The 24,489-nt window shown below is 39.9% G+C and overlaps 1 protein-coding gene across 6 annotated transcripts in view; it reads left to right on the top strand.

Annotated features, from left to right (window-relative positions):
* Window positions 1-24,489, top strand: part of Mctp1 (multiple C2 and transmembrane domain containing 1) — a 658,641-nt gene that overhangs the window by 556,391 nt on the left and 77,761 nt on the right. For all 6 annotated transcript variants that reach the window (XM_052159581.1, XM_052159579.1, XM_052159580.1 and 3 more), the window contains one exon: window positions 12,057-12,176. In XM_052159581.1, the coding sequence (XP_052015541.1) occupies window positions 12,057-12,176 (120 nt within the window). The remainder of the gene's footprint in view (window positions 1-12,056; window positions 12,177-24,489) is intronic.

Genomic DNA, 24,489 nt, shown 5'->3' with positions numbered 1-24,489 from the left:
TTTCTTTGTTTAGTATGTTTGGGCTTTTGATTATGATGTGACGGGATGTATTTCTGTTCTGGTCCAGAACAGAAAGTTTGAAGTTCTGTAGGCTTCTTGTATATTCATGGGCATCTCCCTCTTTAGGTTAGGGAAGTTTTCTTCCATAATTTTATTGAAGATATTTGCTGGCCCTTTAAGTTGTAAATCTTTGTTGTTGTTGTTGTTGTTGTTGTTTTATTTTATTTTTTTATTTTTTTAATTTGATATATTTTTTATTTACATTTCAAATGATTTCCCCTTTTCTAGCTCCCCACTCCCCAAAAGTCCAATAAGCCCCTTTCTCTCCCCCTGTCCTCCCACCCACCCCTTCCCACTTCCCCGTTCTGGTTTTGCCCTATACTTCTTCACTGAGTCTTTCCAGAACAAGGAGCCACTCCTCCTTTCTTCTTGTACCTCATTTGATGTATGGATTATGTTTGGGGTATTCCAGTTTTCTAGGTTAATATCCACTTATTAGTGAGTGCATACCATGAGTCACCTTTTGAGTCTGGGTTACCTCACTTAGTATGATGTTTTCTAGCTCCATCCATTTGCCTAAGAATTTCATGAATTCATTGTTTCTAATGGCTGAATAGTACTCCATTGTGTAGATATACCACATTTTTTGCATCCACTCTTCTGTTGAGGGATACCTGGGTTCTTTCCAGCATCTGGCAATTATAAATAGGGCTGCTATGAACATAGTAGAGCATGTATCCTTATTACATGGTGGGGAATCCTCTGGGTATATGCCCAGGAGTGATATAGCAGGATCTTCTGGAAGTGAGGTGTCCAGTTTTCGGAGGAACCGCCAGACTGATTTCCAGAGTGGTTGTACCAATTTGCAACCCCACCAGCAGTGGAGGAGTGTTCCTCTCTCTCCACACCCTCTCCAACACCTGCTGTCTCCTGAATTTTTAATCTTAGCCATTCTGACTGGTGTAAGGTGAAATCTCAGGGTTGTTTTGATTTGCATTTCCCTAATGACTAATGAAGTTGAGCATTTTTTAAGATGCTTCTCCACCATCCGAAGTTCTTCAGGTGAGAATTCTTTGTTTAACTCTGTACCCCATTTTTTAATAGGGTTGTTTGGTTTTCTGGAGTCTAACTTCTTGAGTTCTTTATATATATTGGATATTAGCCTTCTATCTGATGTAGGATTGGTGAAGATCTTTTCCCAATTTGTTGGTTGCCGATTTGTCCTTTTGATGGTGTCCTTTGCTTTACAGAAACTTTGTAATTTTATGAGGTCCCATTTTTCAATTCTTGCTCTTAGAGCATACGCTATTGGTGTTCTGTTCAGAAATTTTCTCCCTGTACCAATGTCCTCAAGGGTCTTCCCCAGTCTTTTCTATTAGCTTCAGAGTGTCTGGCTTTATGTGGAGGTCCTTGATCCATTTGGATTTGAGCTTAGTACAAGGAGACAAGGATGGATCAATTCGCATTCTTCTGCATGCTGACCTCCAGTTGAACCAGCACCATTTGTTGAAAAGGCTATCTTTTTTCCATTGGATGTTTTCAGCCCCTTTGTCGAGGATCAAGTGGCCATAGGTGTGTGGGTTCATTTCTGTATCTTCAATCCTGTTCCATTGATCTGCCTGCCTGTCACTGTACCAATACCATGCAGTTTTTAACACTATTGCTCTGTAGTATTGCTTGAGGTCAGGGATACTGATTCCCCCAGACTTTCTTTTGTTGCTGAGAATAGTTTTAGCTATCCTGGGTTTTTTGTTATTCCGGATGAATTTGTTAATTGCTCTTTCTAACTCTGTGAAGAATTGAGTTGGGATTTTGATGGGTATTGCATTGAATCTGTATATTGCTTTTGGCAAAATGGCCATTTTAACTATATTGATTCTTCGGATCCATGAGCATGGGAGGTTTTCCCATTTTTTGAGGTCTTCTTCCATTTCCTTCTTCAGAGTAACTCTCATCTATACCTATAATTCTTAGGTTTGGTCTTCTCATTGTGTCCTGGATTTCCTGGATGTTTTGGGTTACAAGCTTTTTGCATTTTGCATTTTCTTTGACTGTTGCCAAAGAAACTTTCTATGGTATCTTCAGCACCTGAGATTCCTTCTTCTATCTCTTATATTCTGTTGTTGATGTTTGCATTGATTTCTCCTGATTTCTTTCCAAGGATTTTCATCTCCAGAGTTGTCTACCTTTGTGATTTGTTGTTTCTACATCTGTTTCTATATCTGTGGATGGTTTTGTTCAGTTCCTTCACCTGTTTGTATGTGTTTTACTATAATTCTTTAAGGGATTTTTGTGTTTCTTATTTAAGGGCTTCTACCTGTTGACCCACGTTCTCCTGTATTTCTTTAAGGGATTTCTATGTTTTTCTCTTTTAAGGGCTTCTACTTGTTGATTCATGATCGCCTGTATTTCTTTAAGGGAGTTATTTATGCCCTTCTTAAAATCCCCTATCAGCATCATGAGATGTGATTTTAAATCCAGGTCTTGCTTTTCCGGTAGTTGGGGTATCCAGGGCTAGCTGTTGTGGGATAACTTGATTCAGATGGTGCCATGTTTCTGTTGGTAATGTTCTTGTGTTTACCTTTTGCCATTTGCTTATCACTGGTGTTAGCTGGTGCTGCTGTCTCTAACTGTGGTTTATCTGTCATGTAATACTCAGTATCTGTGCTCCTGGGAGACCAGTTCTCTCTGTGTACACTAGTATGCAGATACTCCTTCAAGACATGCTCTCTTGTGGTTGTATTTGGATATGTAGCTAGCTCTGTGGCCCCAATCAACTCTGGGTGCAGGCAGTAATCCGAAGACTCCTTTCCCAGGCTCCTCCTAGGCTCTTGTGTCCTCAAGGTTTCCAGCTGTTTCCTCTGAGCAGTGGGGCTGATTCTACCTGTGCTGACTGTCCTCTCTGCACTTCTGTGTGTTTAGCTACCACCCTGTGCCACTTGGATATGGTGTGCTGTGGCAGAGGATGGTCCTAAGCTGGAGACAGAAACCAGAAGGCTCCTGCTTGAGGGTTCCAAATGTGACCCTCTGAGCAGGATCCTACCCGTGATGACTGGCCTCTTCGCCCTCCTGGGTGGTCAGCTATCTCCCTGTACCACATGGATATGGCACACTGTGGCAGAGGAATGTCCCAAGCCAGAGACAGAAGCCAGAAGGCTTCTGCCAGAGGATTCTGGATTAACAGTTATAATGTCCACTGGCAGAATTTGCTTATGTAGTCCATGTACTTTTTAGAAACAACTTTTTATGGTTGCACACACATACATATAAAGAGAGAGTTGAAATTAATTTCCTTTCTAAAAATTTAAATCTTTTTTTTTTTCAGAAAGAAAAGATTAGTGTTTGGGAGGTTGAAGAGCAGAGTGCTAACATGTCAAGCCCAACTCTATTAGCAACACAGTAGATAGCATCTTAGCAGAAACAAAAGAGATGTAGGGAGGAGAGATGACTCAATAATCTGAGAACCAGGAAGATTCAGGGGATAGGCTCACGTTAAAACAAAACAAAACCAAGTTGTATTATTCTTTGAGAATTTCATACAAATTTTTTAGGTTTTTATTTTTTTAATCATTATTACTTTGAAGTTATAATATAATTACAACATTTTCCTTCCTCCAAATGTCCCCATGTACCCCTCCTCAGTCCTTCAAACTTTGTGGCCTCTTTTTATCACTAATTGTTATTACATTCTTATATAGTCCTGAATATAATCTGCTCAATCTCTGTTATTTGCATGTATATTTTCAAAGCTGACCATTTCTCTCTGCCTTAGTATTTCTATTTTCCCTCTAATCATCCCTTTAATGTAGTGATTGAGACTTCTCAATGGTCGGGTGTTTTTTTTTGTTGTTGTTGTTCTATCAGTTTTGTTTATCTGTTTGTTAAGTCTAGGTGTTTGGAATAATTTAAATACAAAAGTATTGAGTAGAGTAAGCTGATAATGCTTGCATTTATACACTGTGCAAATTAATTTTCTTGTTACTGTAACAAAATATCAGACAACAAGCAATGATGTGGAGGAATCATTTGTTTTAGCTTGCAGTTTAAGGGACAGCTTTCTTATTTGTACTGAGACATGCCTGTCAGCAGGCAGTCCCGTGGCGTGTTATCTGCAGTCAGGATGCAGAGAGATCTGTTCTGCGACTTTTCTCCTTTGGGTTCAGGCCAGGCTCCTAGGCTCTGGAGAGTGTTCTCTACATACAGGTAGATCTTCTTACCTCACTTAAACGTCTCTTAAATCCCCTTATACACACACTCAGAGGTGTGTCTTCTAGGTGGTTCTGACTCATGTCAGGTTGACAATCAAAGTCAGTTATTATATATACATTGCCTCATTTGCTCCCAACAGCTATCATATGAAATAAGCCAATGTAAACTAAGACAATAACTGACTTTCTCAAGATCCTATGATGCCACGTGTCAGAAACTGAACTAAAGTCCCTTCTTTGAGACGCTGTTTAAAGTCATATTTTGCCATAATACATGGACTTCTTGGAGACAGGTGCCTTTTACTCCTTTTACATGGATTCAGAATCCCAAACTTAATGTAGCAACTACTTGCATTGTATTATGTGTCTCTAGGTCAGCACCCTGCACCAGGTATCAGCTGAGCTCACTTGGGCATTGTATACTCAGAGCAGCTTTGCTAAACCGTACCATCTGCCTTCTAGTTGAATTGATCCAGGCGACAATGTCATATAATTTTTTGGCTTCTATTTTGATACTCTGTTCTGAACCATAAGGAAAAACGTGTTCCATCCTACTCTTAATGTGAATGGGCATCACAGAAGTCATGGATACAAAGGGATGTGAACAAACTAGGGGCATTACTACACATGATGATTGGAAGTTAAATGTAAAAGTGCTAAATTTATTGCTGCCATGGCTTTCTCATAGCGTTCGCTCTGGAAGCCATAATAAACTGTAAGTGGTATAAGAAAGATGAAAAGCTGCAAGAAGGACCAAAAATTGATATGTAGTAAGACCCAATATGTTCTGCTTGCTAAGCACCTTTAGGTGCCATGTCTTGGGTGAATTCCATTTCAAATCCACAAAGGAAATAGTAGAATTTCTATTCTTCAAATGAGAAAACCAAAAGAAATCCAATAGCTGTCCAAGGCCCTAGAACCAGTAATGAGGGCTCTTGGATATCTCTGAGTCAGATGTGTGTATCTATGCTGTTTCCATTTCCTGTCACATCTCTCTTCAGTCTTCAGGAATATGATAGCCATATCTGACAGTGCAAGGTCAGGTGGAAAAGAACTTGTAGCATACTTCCTACATAGAGGGTAATGCACAGAATTCTCAATTTGTTAATTTTTGAAATAGGTTCTCCTGTAGTTCAGGCTAGTCTCAAACTTGCTATGTAGCTAGAGGATGGCATTCAACTACTGATCTGCCTACCTGAGCTTCCAAGTGCTAGAATTATAGACATGACTGGAATTAGTACCCTTTTTTCCCTGTAGAGGTTGTAAGTGATGTTATAATTTTGACTAATAACTCATTAAGACTTTCTTCTATAGAATTCTAATTGTGAACCACAATCTATAGTTTAGAAAAGAAAATCAAATCCTTGAAGCATTTTCAGTTTCTAGTGAGCAGGGACCTTATAGGAACATAAGGCTCCGTCAGTGCCTGTGGCCCAGGGAAGATGAAGGAAACTCTAATGTACAGAGAAAGAGCTAAAAGGATTCTTCCACCCTGGGCCCTTTAAACGAGATGACCTTCACTGTCCAGTAACAACTAGATCAACCAGTGACACTCTAGTGGATGACTGCTTTTTCTTAGTCACTCTTAGCACTGGGAGGACAGAAAGTATTTTATCTTAAACACTTAGTAAAATTTAAAAACTGTTTTTATAGTTAAGGCATGTTCAATAGTTTTTTGAAATTTTTATAATTTTTGAATGTTGAAAAATAAAAATGTTAATGATTTTCATTGGAGTTCATACTAAGTTCTATCATTTTTTTTCTTTTAAAGACGCTTTCTTTAAAATATGTGACCTGTTTGCTCACTTACACTAGGAGTAGCTTCCTAATTCACAGACAGTAGGAAAGAAGATAATCCTATTGTGAGCATCTCTAAAGTGAATATAATTTCTTTCTTGATTTTTTTTCTCTTCTTTCCCCTGACCCATGCTCTGGTGACCACATACATGGCACAGATTGGACCACATAAGAGCATAAGAAGTGTTATGTTGGTTTTGAGTGCTGTATTTCAAGAAAGATGAGTTTGTTTGCACATGAGAAGAGAAAGATGCTTACAACTAAAAATTATGCACAAAGTACATCTTATTACAAATACTTGATGCAACTGGTGACATTGGAAGACTACTATGTTGTTGAAAGAATCTTGAAGCAGTAGTCACTGTAATATCAATGATCAGATGTTACAAACAGAATATGTCTCCTCATCAGTTTGACACTATCCCAGTAGAGCATATTTAGCAACAGAATGATTTTAATCCCAGCCATACGGGCAGTCTTTATTTGGGTTTCCTGCTGTGAACAGACTCTATGACCCAGGACAACATTTAACGTTTAATTGGGGCTGGCTTACTGGTTCAGAGGTTCAGTCCATTATCCAAGGCAGTAACATGGCAGCATCCAGGCAGGCAGGGTGCAGGAGGAGCTGAGAGTTCTACATGTTCATCTGAAGGCTGCTAGCAGACTACTGACTTCCAGACACTTAGGATGAGTGTCTTAAAGCCTACACTCAAAATGACACACCTATTCCAAAAGGCCACACCCACCCCAACAGGGCCATGCCTTCTAACAGTGCCAGGTCCCACAGCTGAGCATATACAAACCATCACAGGGGCAGAACCAGCTGAAGGGGGTGATATAATCATTCCACTTTATAACTGTTGGTATATTTTCCTCAAGACAGCTAGTTTCTAGCAGTGGTTCTACAGTACTTTAATTGCTGTATAATTTGCAGGTGGTTTTGGACCCATTTACTTTAATTGGGAGTAAATGTTTAGGCATTCAACACTTAATTTGCCCCACTTTATGTTTTAAGCTCCAGATATAAAACAGTGAACAAAAAAAAAATGTTTACCTTTAAGCAGATTGCATTCCAGTAATTACCCGAATGTTACAATAAATACATCAAGAATTTATATGGGATCTAATCAAAAGTAATTCCCCCTTTACTGTAGCTGTTGCCTATCAAATTATATCACTTTTATTTCCTAAAAAATTATCTTTACAAAAGCACATTTAATAATCATAAGCATTGGGGCTGGAGAGATGGCTCAGTGGTTAAGAGAACTGACTGCTTTTCTAGAGGTCCGGAGTTCAGTTCCTAGCAACCACATGGTGGCTCACAACCATCTGTAATGGAATCCGATGCACAGTACAATGTATTCATATAAATTAAATATATAAATATGCTTTTAAAAAGTCCTAACCGTCATATATGATCTTTGTACACATATATCAATATCAAAAATTAAATGGGAAGATTTTCCTTTTTTCTAGAAATCTTCCTACATATCTGTTGGAGTAAAAAACATCTCCTGTTTAATGCCTTGAAGTATTTGGAATAGTTCTCATTCTGGAATTCAAATCTTTTGTTGCCATGTAACAATCACCAAAATACATTTCTCAGGTTACTGGGTGTTTTTTATGCTTATTGGTGTCCATTTAAGCTCTGACTATCAGAAATGTAAAATATACAATTCTCAAAATATTGTACAGTTTTTGATAGTTTTCTGAGAATGTTGTATAGTGTTTGGATCATATTTCTCCCTCTCTTCCACAATCCCAGATCACCTGCTTACTCACCCTACTTTGTATACTAAAAAGGCCTCAAATCTTAAAGACTAATTGCTGCTTCCCAATGAGCTCTTCTACTAGAGTGTGGCTGATCCATCCAGTGCTACACTCTTAGAGAAAGCCTTCCCTCCCTCTCCCATCTGTTAACAATTGCCAACAGGCCACAATCAGGGGTGGGATTTCACACCCAACGTCCCATTCCTAGATGATGTTTTGTCCACCTTGTGCTTACACAGGTTTTGTGCGTGTTGTTGCAAGCACTGTGAGTTGGTGTGTACAGAGGACCTTCTGTTTCCAGACGCCACTGTGTCCCCTTACTCATCCACTAAGGCAGTACCGTGAGGTCATCTAGATCTTAGAACACGGATGTGTTAAGGGGTGATTGTATTTATAGACCTCCTTTTAGATATGAAAACAGAGGCAAAGTCACCTCTTAAGGTCTGAACCCTGAGTTCTGTGGCTCACAGGTGGATGTTGCTGTCTGCCATTTCAATAGGGCCTGGACAGATATTGACTAGGAAGGCCTCAGGTAGCATTGCTCCTGACATTAGTGTCATATGACTTCCCCTAACTCATGGTCTATGAAGTGCAAGTTGTGTGTGTTACCCTGACTGGCTGACTGAAAATTCCACTTGTTCCACTGCTCACCTACATCTTAGTAAGCAGAAGATGTTCTGATTTCCAGCCAAAAATTAGTTAACTTTCTGAGCATCAACTCCATGGGCACAGTAAAGCTAAGCAAGTGTATTTCCTATATTTCAAGCACTTTGTTAAGTACACTGTTCTCACAACTCTAAAGGGGTACTTCATTATTCCCATTTATGGAGGAAGAAATTAAAAACACCATATAGAAGTTATAGAAAAGTCACAAAGCTCCTTAGCATTATATTTAGGTAGGAATCCTGTTCTCTGTCCAACCTGATTTAAGGTGACATTATTCTAATAGAAGGAGCCACAGGCCCAAAAGATCTAGGTGGTCTGTTGACAATATAAGTCTGGTGAGGAGGTGGCTAAGTCACAGTTATGTCTCAAACCCTCTTGTTTTACAATGTACATGTACATAGAATGGCTTCAACTGTCACCCCCAAGTTCTTTCTTTGACATTTGTCTTACAATTAAAAATAGTTTTTTCAACTAGGTGGTGTTAAAATCTTACACAAACAGGCATGTTAAAATTTTCTTTGTCAAATGCTTTTTCAGCATCCAATGAAATGACCATTGGTGTTTTTCTTTGAGGTTGTTTATGTAGTGGATTGCATTGATGGATTTCCGTATATTAAACCATCCCTGCATCCCAGGGATGAAGCCTACTTGATCATGGAGAATGATTGTTTTTGATGTGCTCTTGGATTTGATTGGCTAGAATTTTATTGAGTGTTTTTGCATCAATGTTCATAAGGGAAATTGGTCTGAAGTTCTCTTTCTTTGTTGGATCTCTCTGTGGTTTTGGTATCAACAGGAATTCAAGGCCCATACCTAAACATAGTAAAAGCAATATACAGCAAACCGGTAGCCAACATCAAACTAAATGGAGAGAAACTTGAAGCAATCCCACTAAAATCAGGGACTAGACAAGGCTGCCCCCTCTCTCCATATCTTTTCAATATTGTACTTGAGGTACTAGCTAGAGCAATTAGACAATATAAGGAGGTCAAAGGGATACAAATTAGAAAGGAAGAAGTCAAACTATCACTATTGCAGATGATAGAATAGTATACTTAAATGACCCAAAAACCTCCACCAGAGAACTCCTACAGCTGATAAACAACTTCAGCAAAATGGCAGGTTATAAAATCAACTCAAGCAAATCAGTAGACTTCCTATATTCAAATGATAAGCAGGCTGAGAAAGAAATTAGGGAAATGACACCCTTCACAATAGCCACAAGCAATATAAAGTACCTTGGTGTGACTCTGACCACACAAGTGACAGATCTGTATGACAAGAACTTCAGGTCACTGAAGAAGGAAATGGAAGAAGACCTCAGAAAACAGAAAAATCTGCCATGGTCATGGATTGGCAGGATTAATATAGTTAAGATGGCCATCTTGCCAAAAGTAATATACAGATTCAACACAATACCTATCAAAATCCCAACTCAGTTCTTCATAGAGTTAGAAAGAGCAATTCTCAAATTCTAGAATAACAAAAAACTCAGGATAGCTAAAACTATTCTCAACAGCAAAAGAACTTCTGGGGGAATGAGTAGCCCAGACCTCAAGCAATACTATGGAGCAATAGTGTTAAAAACTGCATGGTATTGGTACAGTGACAGGCAGGCAGATCAATGGAATAGGATTGAAGATCCAGAAATGAACCCACACACCTATGGCCACTTGATCTTCGACAATGGAGCTGTAAACATCCAGTGGAAAAATGATAGCCTTTTCAATAAACGGTGCTGGTTCAATTGGAGGTCAGTATGCAGAAGAATGCGAAATGATCCATCCTTATCTCCTTGTACTAAGTTCAACACCAAGTGGATCAAGGACCTCCATGTAAAGCCAGACACACTGAAACTAATAGAAAAGAAACTGGGAAGACCCTTGAGGACATCAGTACAGGGGAAAAGTTCTTGAACAGAACACCAATAGATTATGCTCTAAGATCAAGAATTGAAAAATGGGACCTCATAAGATTACAACGTTTCTGTAAGGCAAAGAACACCATCAAAAGGACAAATCAGCAACCAACAAATTGAGAAAAGATCTTCACCAACCCTACATCTGACAGAGGGCTAATATCCAATATATACAAAGAACTCAAGAAGTTAGACTCCAGAGAGCCAAATAACCCTATTAAAATTGGGGTACAGAGCTAAACAAAGAATTTTCACCTGAAGAACTTTGGATGGCTGAGAAGCATCTTAAAAAATGTTCAACATTATTAGTCATTAGGGAAATGCAAATCAAAACAACCCTATTTATAGTAGTCAGAATCTGGAAAGGACCCAGATGTCCCTCAGTGGAGAAATGGATACAAAAAATGTGGTATATATACACAATGGAGTACTATTCAGCCATTAGAAACAATGAATTCATGAAATTCTTAGACAAATAGATGGAGCTGGAGAACATCATACTAAGTGAGGTAACCCAGTCTCAAAAGATCAATCATGGTATGTACTCACTGATAAGCGGATATTAGCTTAGAAACTTGAAATACCCAAAATATAATCCACACATCAAATGATGTACAAGAAGAACGGAGGAGTGGCCCCTGGTTCTGGAAAGGGTCAGTGCAGCAGTGTAGGGCAATACCAGAACAGGGAAGTGGGAAAGTGTGGATGGAGGAACAGGAGGAGGGAAGGGGGCTTATGGGACTTTCGAGTAGTGGGGAGCCAGAAAAGGGGAAATCATTTGAAATGTAAATAAAAAAATATATCGAATAAAGAAAATTAAAAAAAATTTCTATGTCAAAATTGCTCTTCACCTTCCTTTGCAAATGTTTGACTTTCTGTGTAATATAGAATGATAAGCCAACTTCTTTTAACACTTGTTGGAAGCGGCACCTTTTTCATAATGTGAAATCTTTGGGGTTCTGTAGTATAGTATAGTATAGTATAGTACAGTACAGTACAGTACAGTTTAGTATATAGTATAGTATAGTATAGTATAGTTTAGTATAGTCCCTGTTCTATTCTTCCCAGGGACTGGAGGAGTCATCACAGTAGGCATATTCATCTGCCTATTATGCTTGGTCTATTGTATTATCCAAGTGAAATTTGTGAAAAGAATATCCCTGATGTTAAAATGATGATTCATTGTGGTTAAGACAGACAGACCAAGCTTTTCTGACAACATAGTGAAGCTGCCAAAAAAAAAAGGAATGAAAGAAAGACAGACAAACACACAGACAGACAGACACAAAGAAAGAAAGAAAGAAAGAAAGAAAGAAAGAAAGAAAGAAAGAAAGAAAGAAAGAAAGAACAAAAGAAAGAAGCAAGGAAGGAAGGAAGGAAAGGAAAGAAAAAAGAAAGAAAAACCCTTTATTTTGTCTAATCTAACAATAATTTCAATGGAGGAAAAAATAAAATTGCTTTTGACAGAATAATGATAACAAGTTTTCCTTCACAGAAATTAAGCAAAGTGCAAATATTGCCAGTGACTTTCCAAGGGTCAGATGTGCTTTTAGCAAAATGCTTAATAAGTCCATAGGGCTTCATTTTCCTGTTCTGTAGAGTTTAGTCTGTGGGTTTTTGAGGTGAGTGTGCATGATCATCTTCCCAAGGAAATTCACAGCTGACTCTGCCATTTTTCTCTTTTCTCCCTCCTCCAGCTCTTTCTCTTCGTTGTCTGGAACTTTGAGCTCTACATGATCCCGCTGTTGCTGCTGTCACTCCTGACGTGGAACTACTTCCTAATAGCATCTGGTAAAGACAACAGGCAGCGGGACACTGTAAGTCTCGACATTCTTCCTGTGTCGTTCTTCTTCCTATTCTCTGACCAGACGACATTGAATGTAGTCTTATAAACCAGAAACTTGCCTGTAAATACTCAACTTCGGAGGAAGGTTTGATAAGAGCAAACCTAACAACGTGTTGCTCTTAACGCAGCGCATAGTATTCACCTGTTTCCAGAATGATTAACTTGGTAGAAACTAGGTAGAGAGCATATTTATTGAGCTAAGATGTAAAGTTATTAATGATGTTACTGTAAACCTTTATCTCTTCCATCCTCCTGCTCATTTTATGTCTTACGAAATCCTGAACTAAGAGATAATGTCACCACTGGCTTTTTAGTCATCAGACCAAGTTAACGTTGTCTACTTAAGACAGTTCTCTATGAAAACTTTATTGGAATGGAAAGTTGATAGTTCTTAGTCTGGAAAGTATATTAAATTCCTTAATTTGGTGATTCTTCAGCACAGTATGTGTTTACGAGTCAGGTATATTGTGATCCTTACTTCAGGATAACAACTTGTCATTTAATCTCAGGATTACTAAACTAAAAATGCCCTCCCCCATGACATTTTTGAAAGTTCTTAGAATGTGTGAGACAAGGTGCACTGGTGTGGCCAGAGCCTTGAGTGTCACCCCTTGTTCAGGTTTGTTTCTCTGGATTGCAGTCCTACAAACTTCCCCAAACTTATTTCACAAATAATTGAATGGATGAAGCATCTTCTTGAATCTGCTTCTCAGTCAGGTGTCTTGAGGCATAGTTGCAAACAGGATTATTTGCAAATAAGAAAAGTAGTAATATAGTTTTAGTTTCTATGTGCTATGGAAGAAATTATAATTATCTTAAAGAGTTAGTCATTGATTTGAGAATTCTTTGTGAAAAAATTCTTAAACTGTAGACTCCATTTTTTTTTCTAGAACATACTTGCCTTGTGTGGAAGTCTACTGCTAAAAGGAAAATTGTAATATATAATTTGTCTTTGGTACTTAAAATTATCTAAAACTTTTATAAGCCTATAGAACAATTATATAATAGATAAATTTAAATTGCATAATGTACTTTCAAACTACCTTTTATCTTTTACAAGATACAACTCTAAAAGGGAACTTTCCAAATCTTTCTTTCAAGCATATATATTCTCACAGTTTCTCTTTTTTAGCCCTAAACAACATCTTATTTGCTAGCACAGCCCACTGTCAGACGTTCTGTAGCTTAACCCATGTGAGATGTCGGCTACGGTCTAGAACAACCAGCAACTGCCTTCTATTTGCCCAGAACACACACATCCACATGTTCTATTCTTCCCAGACACTGGAGGAGCCGTCACAAAGCTTCTTTCAGCTTCTCATTCACTGGCTCAGTTGAGACCTTACATAACTCTTAAATCCAATTTATCTAATTCCATGTTTTCTGGCACACCCAGCTGTGTGCATTTTGACTGCTTTCTCCTCTTGAAAGAAGACCTGGATTATACTTTGTTGGTTACAGATTGTGTGTGTGTGTGTGTGTGTGTGTGTGTGTGTGTGTGTGTGTGTGTGTGTGAAGGACAAGGTCTTGTAGCCTTGCCATGCCGTGACCCACTCTTCTTGGGAAGAATGGCGTTTCCCCCTGAGTGCTTACTGCTATCTAAAAAACCACTACTAAAGCTTTCAGCACATGGGAAAAGTACATAGGACCTCTTGGGGTAAATTAATTACACCGTTGACTAACCTCAACCCCAGAAACTTTCTGGAGAGAAGGAGGGAGGAAGGGAGAGAAGGAGAGAGAAAGAGAGAACAAGAGAGAGAGAGAGAGGGAGAGAGAGAGAGAGAGATTCTGTCATGAAGAAATCTTAGAAAATTTAATTAGGATACAGACTTAAAGGTAAACAAGTTAAAATGACTTTTAGATCAATGTCAGAAAGATACAAAGGTAAATAATAATTTCATAACATACGAAGTACATAGATGGGTAATAGTTCTCTCAACATGCTGACTAATACTTGATAATGATATCCAACAGGAAAGGGCTTTCTCGTGTGTTTATTATTTGTTAAGCCTCAGCCAAAAACCAAGCCCCTACCTGTTTTCTCAACTAGTACTTAAACAAGAAGGAGGTCTGACCTTGCCTAGTACATTTAGCTACATTTAATAAGCAAAGTCTGTTAAGGGCTGGATGAGCAGACAGCCATTGGTGAGGGTGAGTCTGCAGCCTCAGAGGGAGCCCATGAGAAGGGCTGTGTTAAAAAATGCCATTTTGCCTGTGCTATTTCCCAGTCAGGGTTGTTAAAAATAAGCAACTTTGGGTCCGAATCGACTTAGTCTGGGACCATGATGTGAAAATTTCTAGTAGAGTTGTTCAACTTTTCCAGAGAAGCTGGTTTAATACATGCTTCATTAAGCACTGTCCCTGGCATGGAAGGGAATAAAGATAGAACTGCCATCTTCTTCTTGCTTTGAGCTGTCATTCCAAAAGCTCAGAAAAATTCTCCCAGCACTGACTATTGGCCTGGTACTACCTATCCAAACAATAGGCATTGCAGACAAAAATGTCATCAATTGACGAGCTGACATCAGACAATATTCTTTATTTGGAATTTAAAATTTTCTTAGCTCTCAGTGCACTCCAAATGCCATGTGAAGCCTTCATAAGTGTGTCTTACTGAGTCATCTTTTTAGAGAACTCGCAGATTGGGCTGAGTCTTCCTGGATCTCCCATCCCCATCCTTCATCTGGAACAACTGAGGGTAAATAGTTTCATGTAATAAGCACAGCCTCATGAGCCCTCCTTAGGAAAAGGGATCAGGCCCCAGAGAGTAAAGGAAATGAGTGGATCATTGAATCCATTGTTTATGACACACTCTGTGGGTATCATTATTTCTACTTTACCCACAGGGAGATAGTTAAATAACTTACCCAAAGGCACACAGCATTTGTGTTCTTAACCACAATCATGCTTCCTTTTTAGACTGAATTTTGGTACATCCCACTTTTCCCTGGGCAAGTTTCTTTCATAAGTTCTAAAGACAGTAGTACTAACTCTACCTCAAAGCATTGATAGAGAACATTCATTGACTCCCACCCCACAGCTCACTGTTGATTCAGAGAAGTGGAGCACATATTTATTAAGCAAATTGTATGAATCAGGTATCCTGGTAAGCCTTTTGGAGATGTCACTTCTTCTCATTTTCTATGATAATTATATCAAATAAATTGTTCTTGATGTTTTTACCACTATAAGTAAGGACACTGAAAAGTAAGATTAACAATTAACTCCACAGAGTCAGTGTGTTGTGAAACCAAGCCTACCATTTTCTGAAGCCTTGGCTGTTTTTATAGTGTGTAGTTGTGCATATCTTCCTCCAGAGGACTTCTTTAGGAATCCAGAACATTCCACAGAACCCCTGATGCCTCAGACTGCTCTCAGATTTCTCAAGATTTCTCTGTGACTTCTAAAGGGATGATACCAAACATCTGCTCCAATCCAGATGTTACCATTAATTTTGAGCATGTTTGTGGCCTGAGGTGTGGCTTTCTAGCACTCGGGTGAGCACAGGGATACTAAGTAAAAGCTGAGCAAGCCCCCCCCCCCACAGTTGTGAATAAAGCCTTGAGATTTGTTGGCATATGGACAGTCTTCCAGCAGGATTTTTTAATTATACTTTAAAAGAACATTCATCTCCACTGTCATGATAAGCCTCCTACACAACAGTCTCAGTTGCTGATCACTGGTGACATGAAATTCCCGAAGAATGGGGCAGATAAATGAAATCACTCTGACTCATGGAATGACTGCATTGAGACAAAGTCTGCTTCGTTAAAACACTAGTAAATACTGGACTGTTAATTTAGTTACCCCCAATGGCACAGCATTAGATTCTTCTCCCTTCGAGAATATACAGAATTTGTTTTCAGATCTACTTAAAACCCAAATACTTACCTCTAGAAGCAAAGCTTGTAAGGAGAGAACTGCTGTCATACTGATTGAAAATTTGGAACAGTCACCATAGAAATGTTTGGTCTGTCCTGAATCCCTGTCAGCTGAACACATTCATTATGTTTTCTGCCAGTGATCTTGTCTAGAAAATTAGCCCTCTGTGGAACAATTGAATATGCAGACTAAGTGAGGCCAAGAAGATCTAAAGGGGCTAAAGCCAAGCTGAGGGAGGAGAGGCCTTTGTATATACCCTTATGTTCTACTTCAATAGAATTTCATCATTCACTGAAACTAACTTAGACCACAAGTCTTCTGTGTTTGCATCTCAGTACCAAAAAAGACCACATATTCAGTGCTCTTAACAGAAGCAGCTCTGAGTCATGCAGCTCTAAACACAACTAAAAATGGATGAGTACTCTTTTCTTCTTTTGTGCTTATTTCAACCACAATTTTCTCAACTTGTTCAGAAGGTTGCAAAAATCTGAGGAGAACCATGAAAAGATCAGACCTTTAGTTCCCAAAGTAATCCAGAGCATAAGAAGGTTGAAAGTAACAGTTAATTAGATGCCATGGAAAAGTGGCTCCCCACCACCTTCAGAGACACCCATCAGCTGTGTAGAGCAGCACTGTAACTCACGGATGCTCATCACAGAATCAGGATTTGAATATGGCCGCATGCCTTCCACTCATCCCAGGAACCCTTCCCGGTGGCCACCATCACCGTATTATTGTCATTTCCCTTTTGCAGAAAATGATTAGACTTTCTCTTGGGCAGATTTCTTTCACATTCCAGTCCTGAAGCCCAAAGGATTCATCACAGAGTCATGAATGACACATTTAGCAAATAAAAATGCCCATGACCTGGGCTGGAGAGATGGTTTAGTGAAGAAGAGTACTTTTTATTCATACAGGGGACAAGGAGTCCATCACAGCTACTGGTAACTTCAATACCACAGGAACTGACACACTTTCCTGGCCTCCTTGTGCTTCTGCATGCACATGATGCACATAAACTCACATATGCATGCAAGCATATACATAAATTAAAAAGTCTTTAAAAGTCACAGATGACTGATCAACTTGGAATTTCAGGCAACAATAAGGCTTCTAATAAAATTCGAATTTGTCAGAATGCCCTATAAATTATCTGGCAACTACATCCAGATTGCACCATGTGATTTTACTTGAACACCAGGAGGAAGGATAGCATCTGAAATGAACATCTAATTGTGACAATTGTACTATATTGGTGCCTCCCTAATGTCATGGAGGATGGCTTGGAAGTCTCCTCATGAGAAGGATTTGTCTAAGCTTCAGGCTTTTCTTCTGTTTGTTCTTACAGGATTGCTTGCTTGGGTTTTGTCATTGTTTCTTGTGCAACTCCTAGGTCTCCATCTGTGAGAGGCTTAGCAGGAGAGGCTAAGGATGTGGCTCAGGGGGTAAAATATAACTATGCAGCCAGGAGTCCCAGTCTGAATCCTCCTCAGAATCAATGTAAAATCCAGTGTGAGCATCAAGCTCAGAAGCTTGCAGGCTAGCAAGCTGACTGTAGGCTGTATCCAATGATGACTAAAGAAAACCTGCCTCAAACAAGCTGAAAGACAAAGTCCAACACCAGAAGCAGTCCCTTGACCTTTACACATGAGCTCTGGAATGTGCAGCCCCACCCCCCCACCCCGTACCACACACAGTATCCTTTAAAGAACAAAGGAAGGGAGGAAGAGGAATGATGCTTCCTCCTTTGATAGGTGAGGAAACAGGCAAAGCAAGATGGTGACTTCAGCAGAGCTGGTCACTTTGGTGGGATGCTCTCGGAGGGACAGATGTACAGAGCAGGCTACACATGAATGTGGTGCCAGCCCGCTGGAGTTCAGAGAGCCATGTGGACCCCATGCACTAATGTGTAGCCTGGTTGGAACACTTTGACTCATTGCCACAAAAGTCCGCTATGCACTATGGCTCTGCAGCAGGAGGGCGTGGCATCTGATGTCTTAGCACAACCTAGCTCATTGCTCGGAGGCCCCTCCCTGCCTGTCTCTTTAGCAGAGCAACAGTTAGGCTGGAGCCCCTGACAGCAAGTGGGGTTCGAGGAGTAAAAGAACTTGGCACCAAGAAAACAGGGGTCTACCATGTATGTAGTTTCCAAATCCCAAGTACCTTAGACACAGTCTACTCTTTTCTGTAAAGCATATTTACACACACAAATTTTTATTGTTCACTCTACATATTTTAAATGTATCATATCAACTCTACTCTTAGTTCATCCATATTTATGTTCTACAGCATAGCTAGAATCATCCTTTCTGTTACTAGGAAACCTTCTAACAAACACATGAATGTTAACATCTGCATAGTTTACACTGTAAAAATATTATAATTTTTCTTATTAAACACTTCTTTAAAATTATTTGCTTCAATTTTTTAACATCTCAATGCTATAGCTAAGTGTGAATATTTGGGCAATAGCCTCTGGTAAAGTCCTCAAAGAATACTTGGCTCAAAATATATTCATTTTGAAGGCTTTTTGTATTTGATGTAACTTGTCAGCTGCTCAAAGACTAACAAATTGTGTATATATGTATGCGTATGCATATGTGTAACATGTGTAAAGTACATGTGCGTGTAGTGTATGTGTATGTTTACGTGTATATGTATATGATGTATATGATGTATATGTCCATGTATATGTATGTGATCTGCCCTTTCTCCAGGACAGCCTGACTTCTCAGTGTCTCCCTCACTACCAGTTCCCACTCTCCACTGTGACTAAGAGTGTGACATAAATAGGACCTCTGGGCTCTCTGATCTCTCTGTCATAAATTCTTCTGATATATTTGCTGCCCAACCATCTCCTTTTAGATCAAAAACAAGTTATTTAAAACTCGGTGGTTCCAGGTTGTCTTTGGATAGTTAAAATTTCCCTTCCTGTGGCAGTTTGTCACAGAGCCCACTTGCTTCTCATCTGACTGCTGGCCCTTAACCCAACATACCCCACAGCTGCTGACCAAAATAAAACGTAATAGTCAGCACCGGGGTCAGATACACAAGTTCAACCTTTGCCAGTGGCTTCTTTAAATTAACCTATGGATAACTGCTTAATAAACACACCATTGCCTACCTTCTGTCTGAGTGTCCCATGGCTCTGGGTGTCCCTAAGTCTCCCCGTAGTGCCTCTAATGTCCCTGAAACCTTAGATAGAAATTTCTTCTGGTTCATGAATTTTTCTTGCCCCGTCAATGTTTACCTGTTTACACATATGAACCTTCCATGAGCCCTGGTCATGCATGTGTCTACATGTCTTCCCCAAGAAGAGTTCTTCTAGTGAGTACCTTTGGCGGCTTGGAGACATGAAGGCCAAATCAGCTAACAGCACAATGAGAAAAGGGACATCTCACCATTTGTAATTATTCGTTCACTTGACTCTCACCACTCTGTGATGGTTGACATAATCCTATCACACGGGAGGACCTCTCAGACAGAGCAACACAAAGGTGCTAAAAAAAAAAAAAAAAAAAAAAAAAAAAAAAAAAAAAAAAAAAGCTAATAATTCCAGACACTGTGGTACATATCTGTATTTCCAGCAATCAGGAGGCTGAGGTAGATTGCTGTGAGTTCTGGGTTAGCCTGAGATACATAGAAAAACCTCAAAATAAAAGTGTTTGATATATAAACAATACTTTTCCTTTCTTTCCCAGTCAAAAAACTGTATAAATGTATACTTTTTTTAAAAAAAATTTCAGGCATTCACAATCAAAGATGACGATGTTGTGTTCCTCTTCTGAGGCAGTTTATGACATACTGGGTGAGCAGCCAGCTAAGTCAAACACTTGAATATATCAGGCGTGTGTGAGTAGACTGCGTGTGTGCGCCATGCCTGTGTGAAGACTGGGGCTGGAGGTCCGTGTCTCGGCAGCCCCTCCCTGCTCCGTGTCTCTGAGCTGTCCTCTTCACTCACTGACTCCGTAGTTACCTTTAATAGTTCTTTCACTTATAGCCTGCTCTTTTACTCTATTTTCCAACTGCAGCTGAACTAAAAATTGGAAAGATAAAACTGCAGAATGCGGGGAGATGAGTGTTACCTGTACGTGACATGTACGTTCATACAGAAAAAGATGTTAAGGAAATACTTCTATTTTTAAAAGGCAATTTTCTAAAGATCTCCTTGCATTAAATCTACCAGACTCTGATGAGATTTAAATACATGAGAAATACAGAGGGGAACTCTCTCAGCCAGCCATTGAACTGAGCACAGGGTCCCCAGTGGAGGAGGCAGAGAAAGGACCCAAGGAGCTGAAGGGGTTTGCAGTGCCACAGGAGGAACAATGTTATGAGTTACCCAGTCTTCCCACAGCTCCCAGGGACAAAGCCATCAACTAAAGAGTACACATGGAGGGACCCATGGCTCCAGCTGCATAGGCAGCAGAGGATGGCCTTGATGGACATCAAAGGAAGGAGAGACCCTTGGTCCTGGGAAGGCTCGACGCTGCAGTGTAGGGGAATGCCAGGACAGGGAAGCAGGAACAGGAAAACAGGAGAGTGTTGACTGGGGAAGGGGAGAGGGCTTATGGAACTTTTAGGGGAGGGGGAACCAGGAAAGGGGACAACATTTGAAATGTAAATAAGTAATATATCTAATAAAAAAAGAGTTTAACATTAGTGGGAGTTGTCTAAAAAGATACAGTCGGTGTGATATTTTAGCCCCTCCCACCTGCCTGAGCTGTTCCAGCCTGCTCTTTTTCCTGACAATGTAATAAGGCAGAAAACACTTTTTTTTTTTTTTAAGAGAACAAGTTCTTCCCTGAAACCCAGCTCTGGCTCCACCAAAGTATGTTGACCACTGAAGGACACTGAACGCATTGCCTCCATAAAGGGCTGGAGCCCTAGATAGCAACTGAAGTACCAGGTCTCCAGAGTCACTCGGACCCTCAGGGGCAGAAAGAACGCAGTACTTCAGTGGTTCTTCAGGGTCTCACTGCAAAGTGTTGTTTTTTTTGTTTTGTTTTGTTTTTTTCCTTCATATGTAAGCTTATTTAAAAAAAAAAATACCTGAACTTCAAACGGTCTGTTTTCCTACGTTTGCCTTCTTTAATTGAGGAATGAGCTACCAGAGAAAAGGCATAGGATACTGACAGGTTTCTCCTGTCTCAGGATGGCTCGCCTTGTCCTATTTAGCCTTTCTCGTTGTTTCTGGATGACTTTGCTTCGTCCTTTTCCCAATCACAGAACAGTGTTCTGATAAAGGAGCTGAGATGGGGATCACTTGCTCACTCCTGGCCTGGGGTTACTTCTCTCTGTTACACTCCACTTGTACAGAGAGGTCTTAGATGAGAAGGGGAAGAGGATGGGGGAGGGGCGGGAGGGCGGGACTAGGAGGATAGGAGCGAGACAGGGATCAGAATGCAAAGCAAATAAATAAATTAATGAGCAAAACAACACCTGCCTGTGAATCCTGCTTCCCTAACTGGGCTATCTTGTCTGGCTTCAGTGGGAGAGGATGTACCTAGTTCTGCAGTGACTTGAGGTGCCAGGGTGGGTTGGGTCCCTAGGAGGGACCGCTCACTCTCAGAGGTGAAGGAGAGGGAAGTGTGGGAGAGGGGCCTTGTGAGGGGGAGGGGAGCTGCGAACAGGATGTAAAGTGAATAAATTAACATTTTTTTCTAGAACCATTAGGATTTGTTCCTCTATTCACAGTGTCAGCTGCTTTAAGAACATTGTCTATAAACAACTGGTAAAAACATCCAGTGTAACTCAGGTAGTGACATAAACATATTGCCAAACAGGATGAACTATGTGAACGCAATTCTGTAAAGTATATTCAGTGTACACCAAGTGTAAACAGAAATGAACCGCACCCAAAGGACGTTCTAATTCGTGCTAACTGGCAGGTCACAATAATGTATAAGACATTTAAGGTAGCTTTTAAAGCCTATGTGTCTTGTCTTAATTTTACAAACCCTTAAGGACTCACATTCCATCTTGGTTTTTTTTTTTGTACCCTCTTCCTACATACTCTTGATCAATAAGTCTTCTCTGATATAACGAATAATCAGTTCTGTCTTTCTCCAAACCCATTCTATTTTCTTTTTTTTCTCATCAATTTATTTACTCACTTTACATCCCTGTTATCCCTTCCCCCATCACAAAACTCCCAAAGCTCCTCCTCCCATTCTCCCTCCCCTTCTCCTCTGAGAAGGGGGAGGTCCCTCCCCCCCACCGGGTATCAGCCAACCCTGGCATATCAAGTCACTGCAGGACTAAGCCTACCTAGGATCAGGGTGTAAAATGAGTGAATGAATGAATGAATGAATGATTAAGTAAATAAATGGGGAAAAGGGAAAAAACACAACAAAAAGCTGGGTGGTCGTGGGGGAAGAGTTTATGGATATGAACGGGCACCTTTTGGTGGTGTGTTGTGTGTGAGCTGAGTGTGATGTATGCAATATGCACATGGGCATGTGGGTGGGTGTGTACATATATGTGTGAGGACCACAAGTTGACATAGGTTGCTCTCTGCCTTTATTTTTCCAGACATGCTCTCTCATAGAATTTGAAGCTTGTAGTTTGAATGAGGCTGGCTAGCCAGTGAAATTCAGGGATCCACTTGTCTCTGTTCTCTGTCTCTGTCCGCAAGCACTGGGGATACAGATGTGTCCCACATCACTCAGCTTTTACATGCTGGGGAGTCTAAACTCGGGCCCTCACACATACACAGTGCATGCCCTAGCAAACGAGCCACACGCTGGCAGACGCTTATCGCCTCTGATTCAGGAGGGTGCCAAGAGCTTGAACACCTCCATTAAGAAAGCAAAGGTGGCCAGGTGGTAGTGGTGGTGGCGGCAGCAGCAGCAGCAGCAGCAGCAGCAGCAGCACACGCCTGTAATCCCAGCACTTGGGAGGCAGAGGCAGGTGTGTCTCTGAGTTCGAGGTCAGCCTGGTCTACAGAGTGAGTTCCAGGACAGCCAGCAGCTGCACAGAGAAACCCTGTCTCGGAAAAAAACCGAAAAAAAAAAAAAAACAAAACAAAAAACAAAAAAACTAGGACTCTAATTGCCTTGAATCTTGCATTTTTTAAGTGCTATGTGAGGTAAATTTGTCAATTACACACAACTTTTTCTACCCTCTCCTATATGAAAAGTGAATAGTATGATAGTAGCCAAACTGAAATTACACCTTTGAGGACACTATCAATCACTTGTTACTGAATATATTTAATTGTATAATAAAAGAAAAGTAACAATTATGTATCATCACTTTAAAAATAGTTGAGTCTTCTGTTACTGTTGCTTTTATGAAAAGATAATTTATTATACACAATTCCCAAATAATGTGTTGTTTGTATTGTCAATGGCCAAACAAACAACAAATCCAGGCATTAAATTCCAAACTCTCTGCTTCTTAGTTACACAACTTTATTCACAATTGCTCTACATGTTAATTTTTCTCCCAGGACACTGAGAACAACAGCTACATTGTTGCTCTTCCAGAGATTTACCAGCCAACACTATATGTCAAGTTCAGAGTAAGGGTTCAGGAAGTGTCCACTGGTCACCTTACCTTGTATGTAACAGAGTAAGCCATTGTAAGTATCAAGGGTGGTTTAGATGCCACAGGAGCCTGCAATCCTCTTAAATTGTTACCTTCTAAGTTCTATTAAAAAGGATGGTTTTCACTGGGCATGGAAATACACACCTGCACTCCCAAAACTATCCTAAGTTTAAGGCCACCTTGGGGTTCTTTGTGAATTTCAGGTCAGCCAAGATGCATAATAAGACTTTCTAAAAAAATGTCTTTTCCACAGAGTCATTACACAAGTTTTAGTTTCAAATGTGTAGGGAATATAAGACCTCCTGTGTGGCTAATCAACCTGGTGTGTGTGTGTGTGTGTGTGTGTGTGTGTGTGTGTGTGTGTGTGTGTGTGTGTGTGTGAGGGAGGGAGGGTGCTTCAAAGATAAAATAGTATATACCAACATCAATAAAAAATGTCAAATGACAAAAATTAGAACATATGATGAAACTTGAGCAAAGTAAATCTCCAGCAGATTAATGCTTCTTAGAAATAGATTTTCATAGAGTGCTATAAATGTATGCTACTTTTCCAGTTAAATCAGAAAAAAATCTGTGTCTTGATTAGTGTTCTATCCATCTGCAGTATGTACACAAAGGCAGACAGCAGCACAAACTAACATGGGACATCTCTGAAACTGCCAGTAGGTTGGTCCACTAAAATCCCCTCTCCTAACAACCTCACACAGGACGTGTTGAGTAGGAGAGTGGAAACGGTACCACACCATGCCCGGAGACAGGGACAATTTTAATAAATCAGAATGGAACATGAAAATGTCAACTTAATCAAGCATTTAAATTTTATTAATCAAGCCTAATTTTTATGAGTGCAA

Source organism: Apodemus sylvaticus, chromosome 16, assembly GCF_947179515.1.
Source record: "Apodemus sylvaticus chromosome 16, mApoSyl1.1, whole genome shotgun sequence".
NCBI classification, from domain to species: domain Eukaryota; kingdom Metazoa; phylum Chordata; class Mammalia; order Rodentia; family Muridae; genus Apodemus; species Apodemus sylvaticus.
Note: the sequence above shows the minus strand (reverse complement) of the source record. Positions and strands in the feature narration are given on the sequence as shown.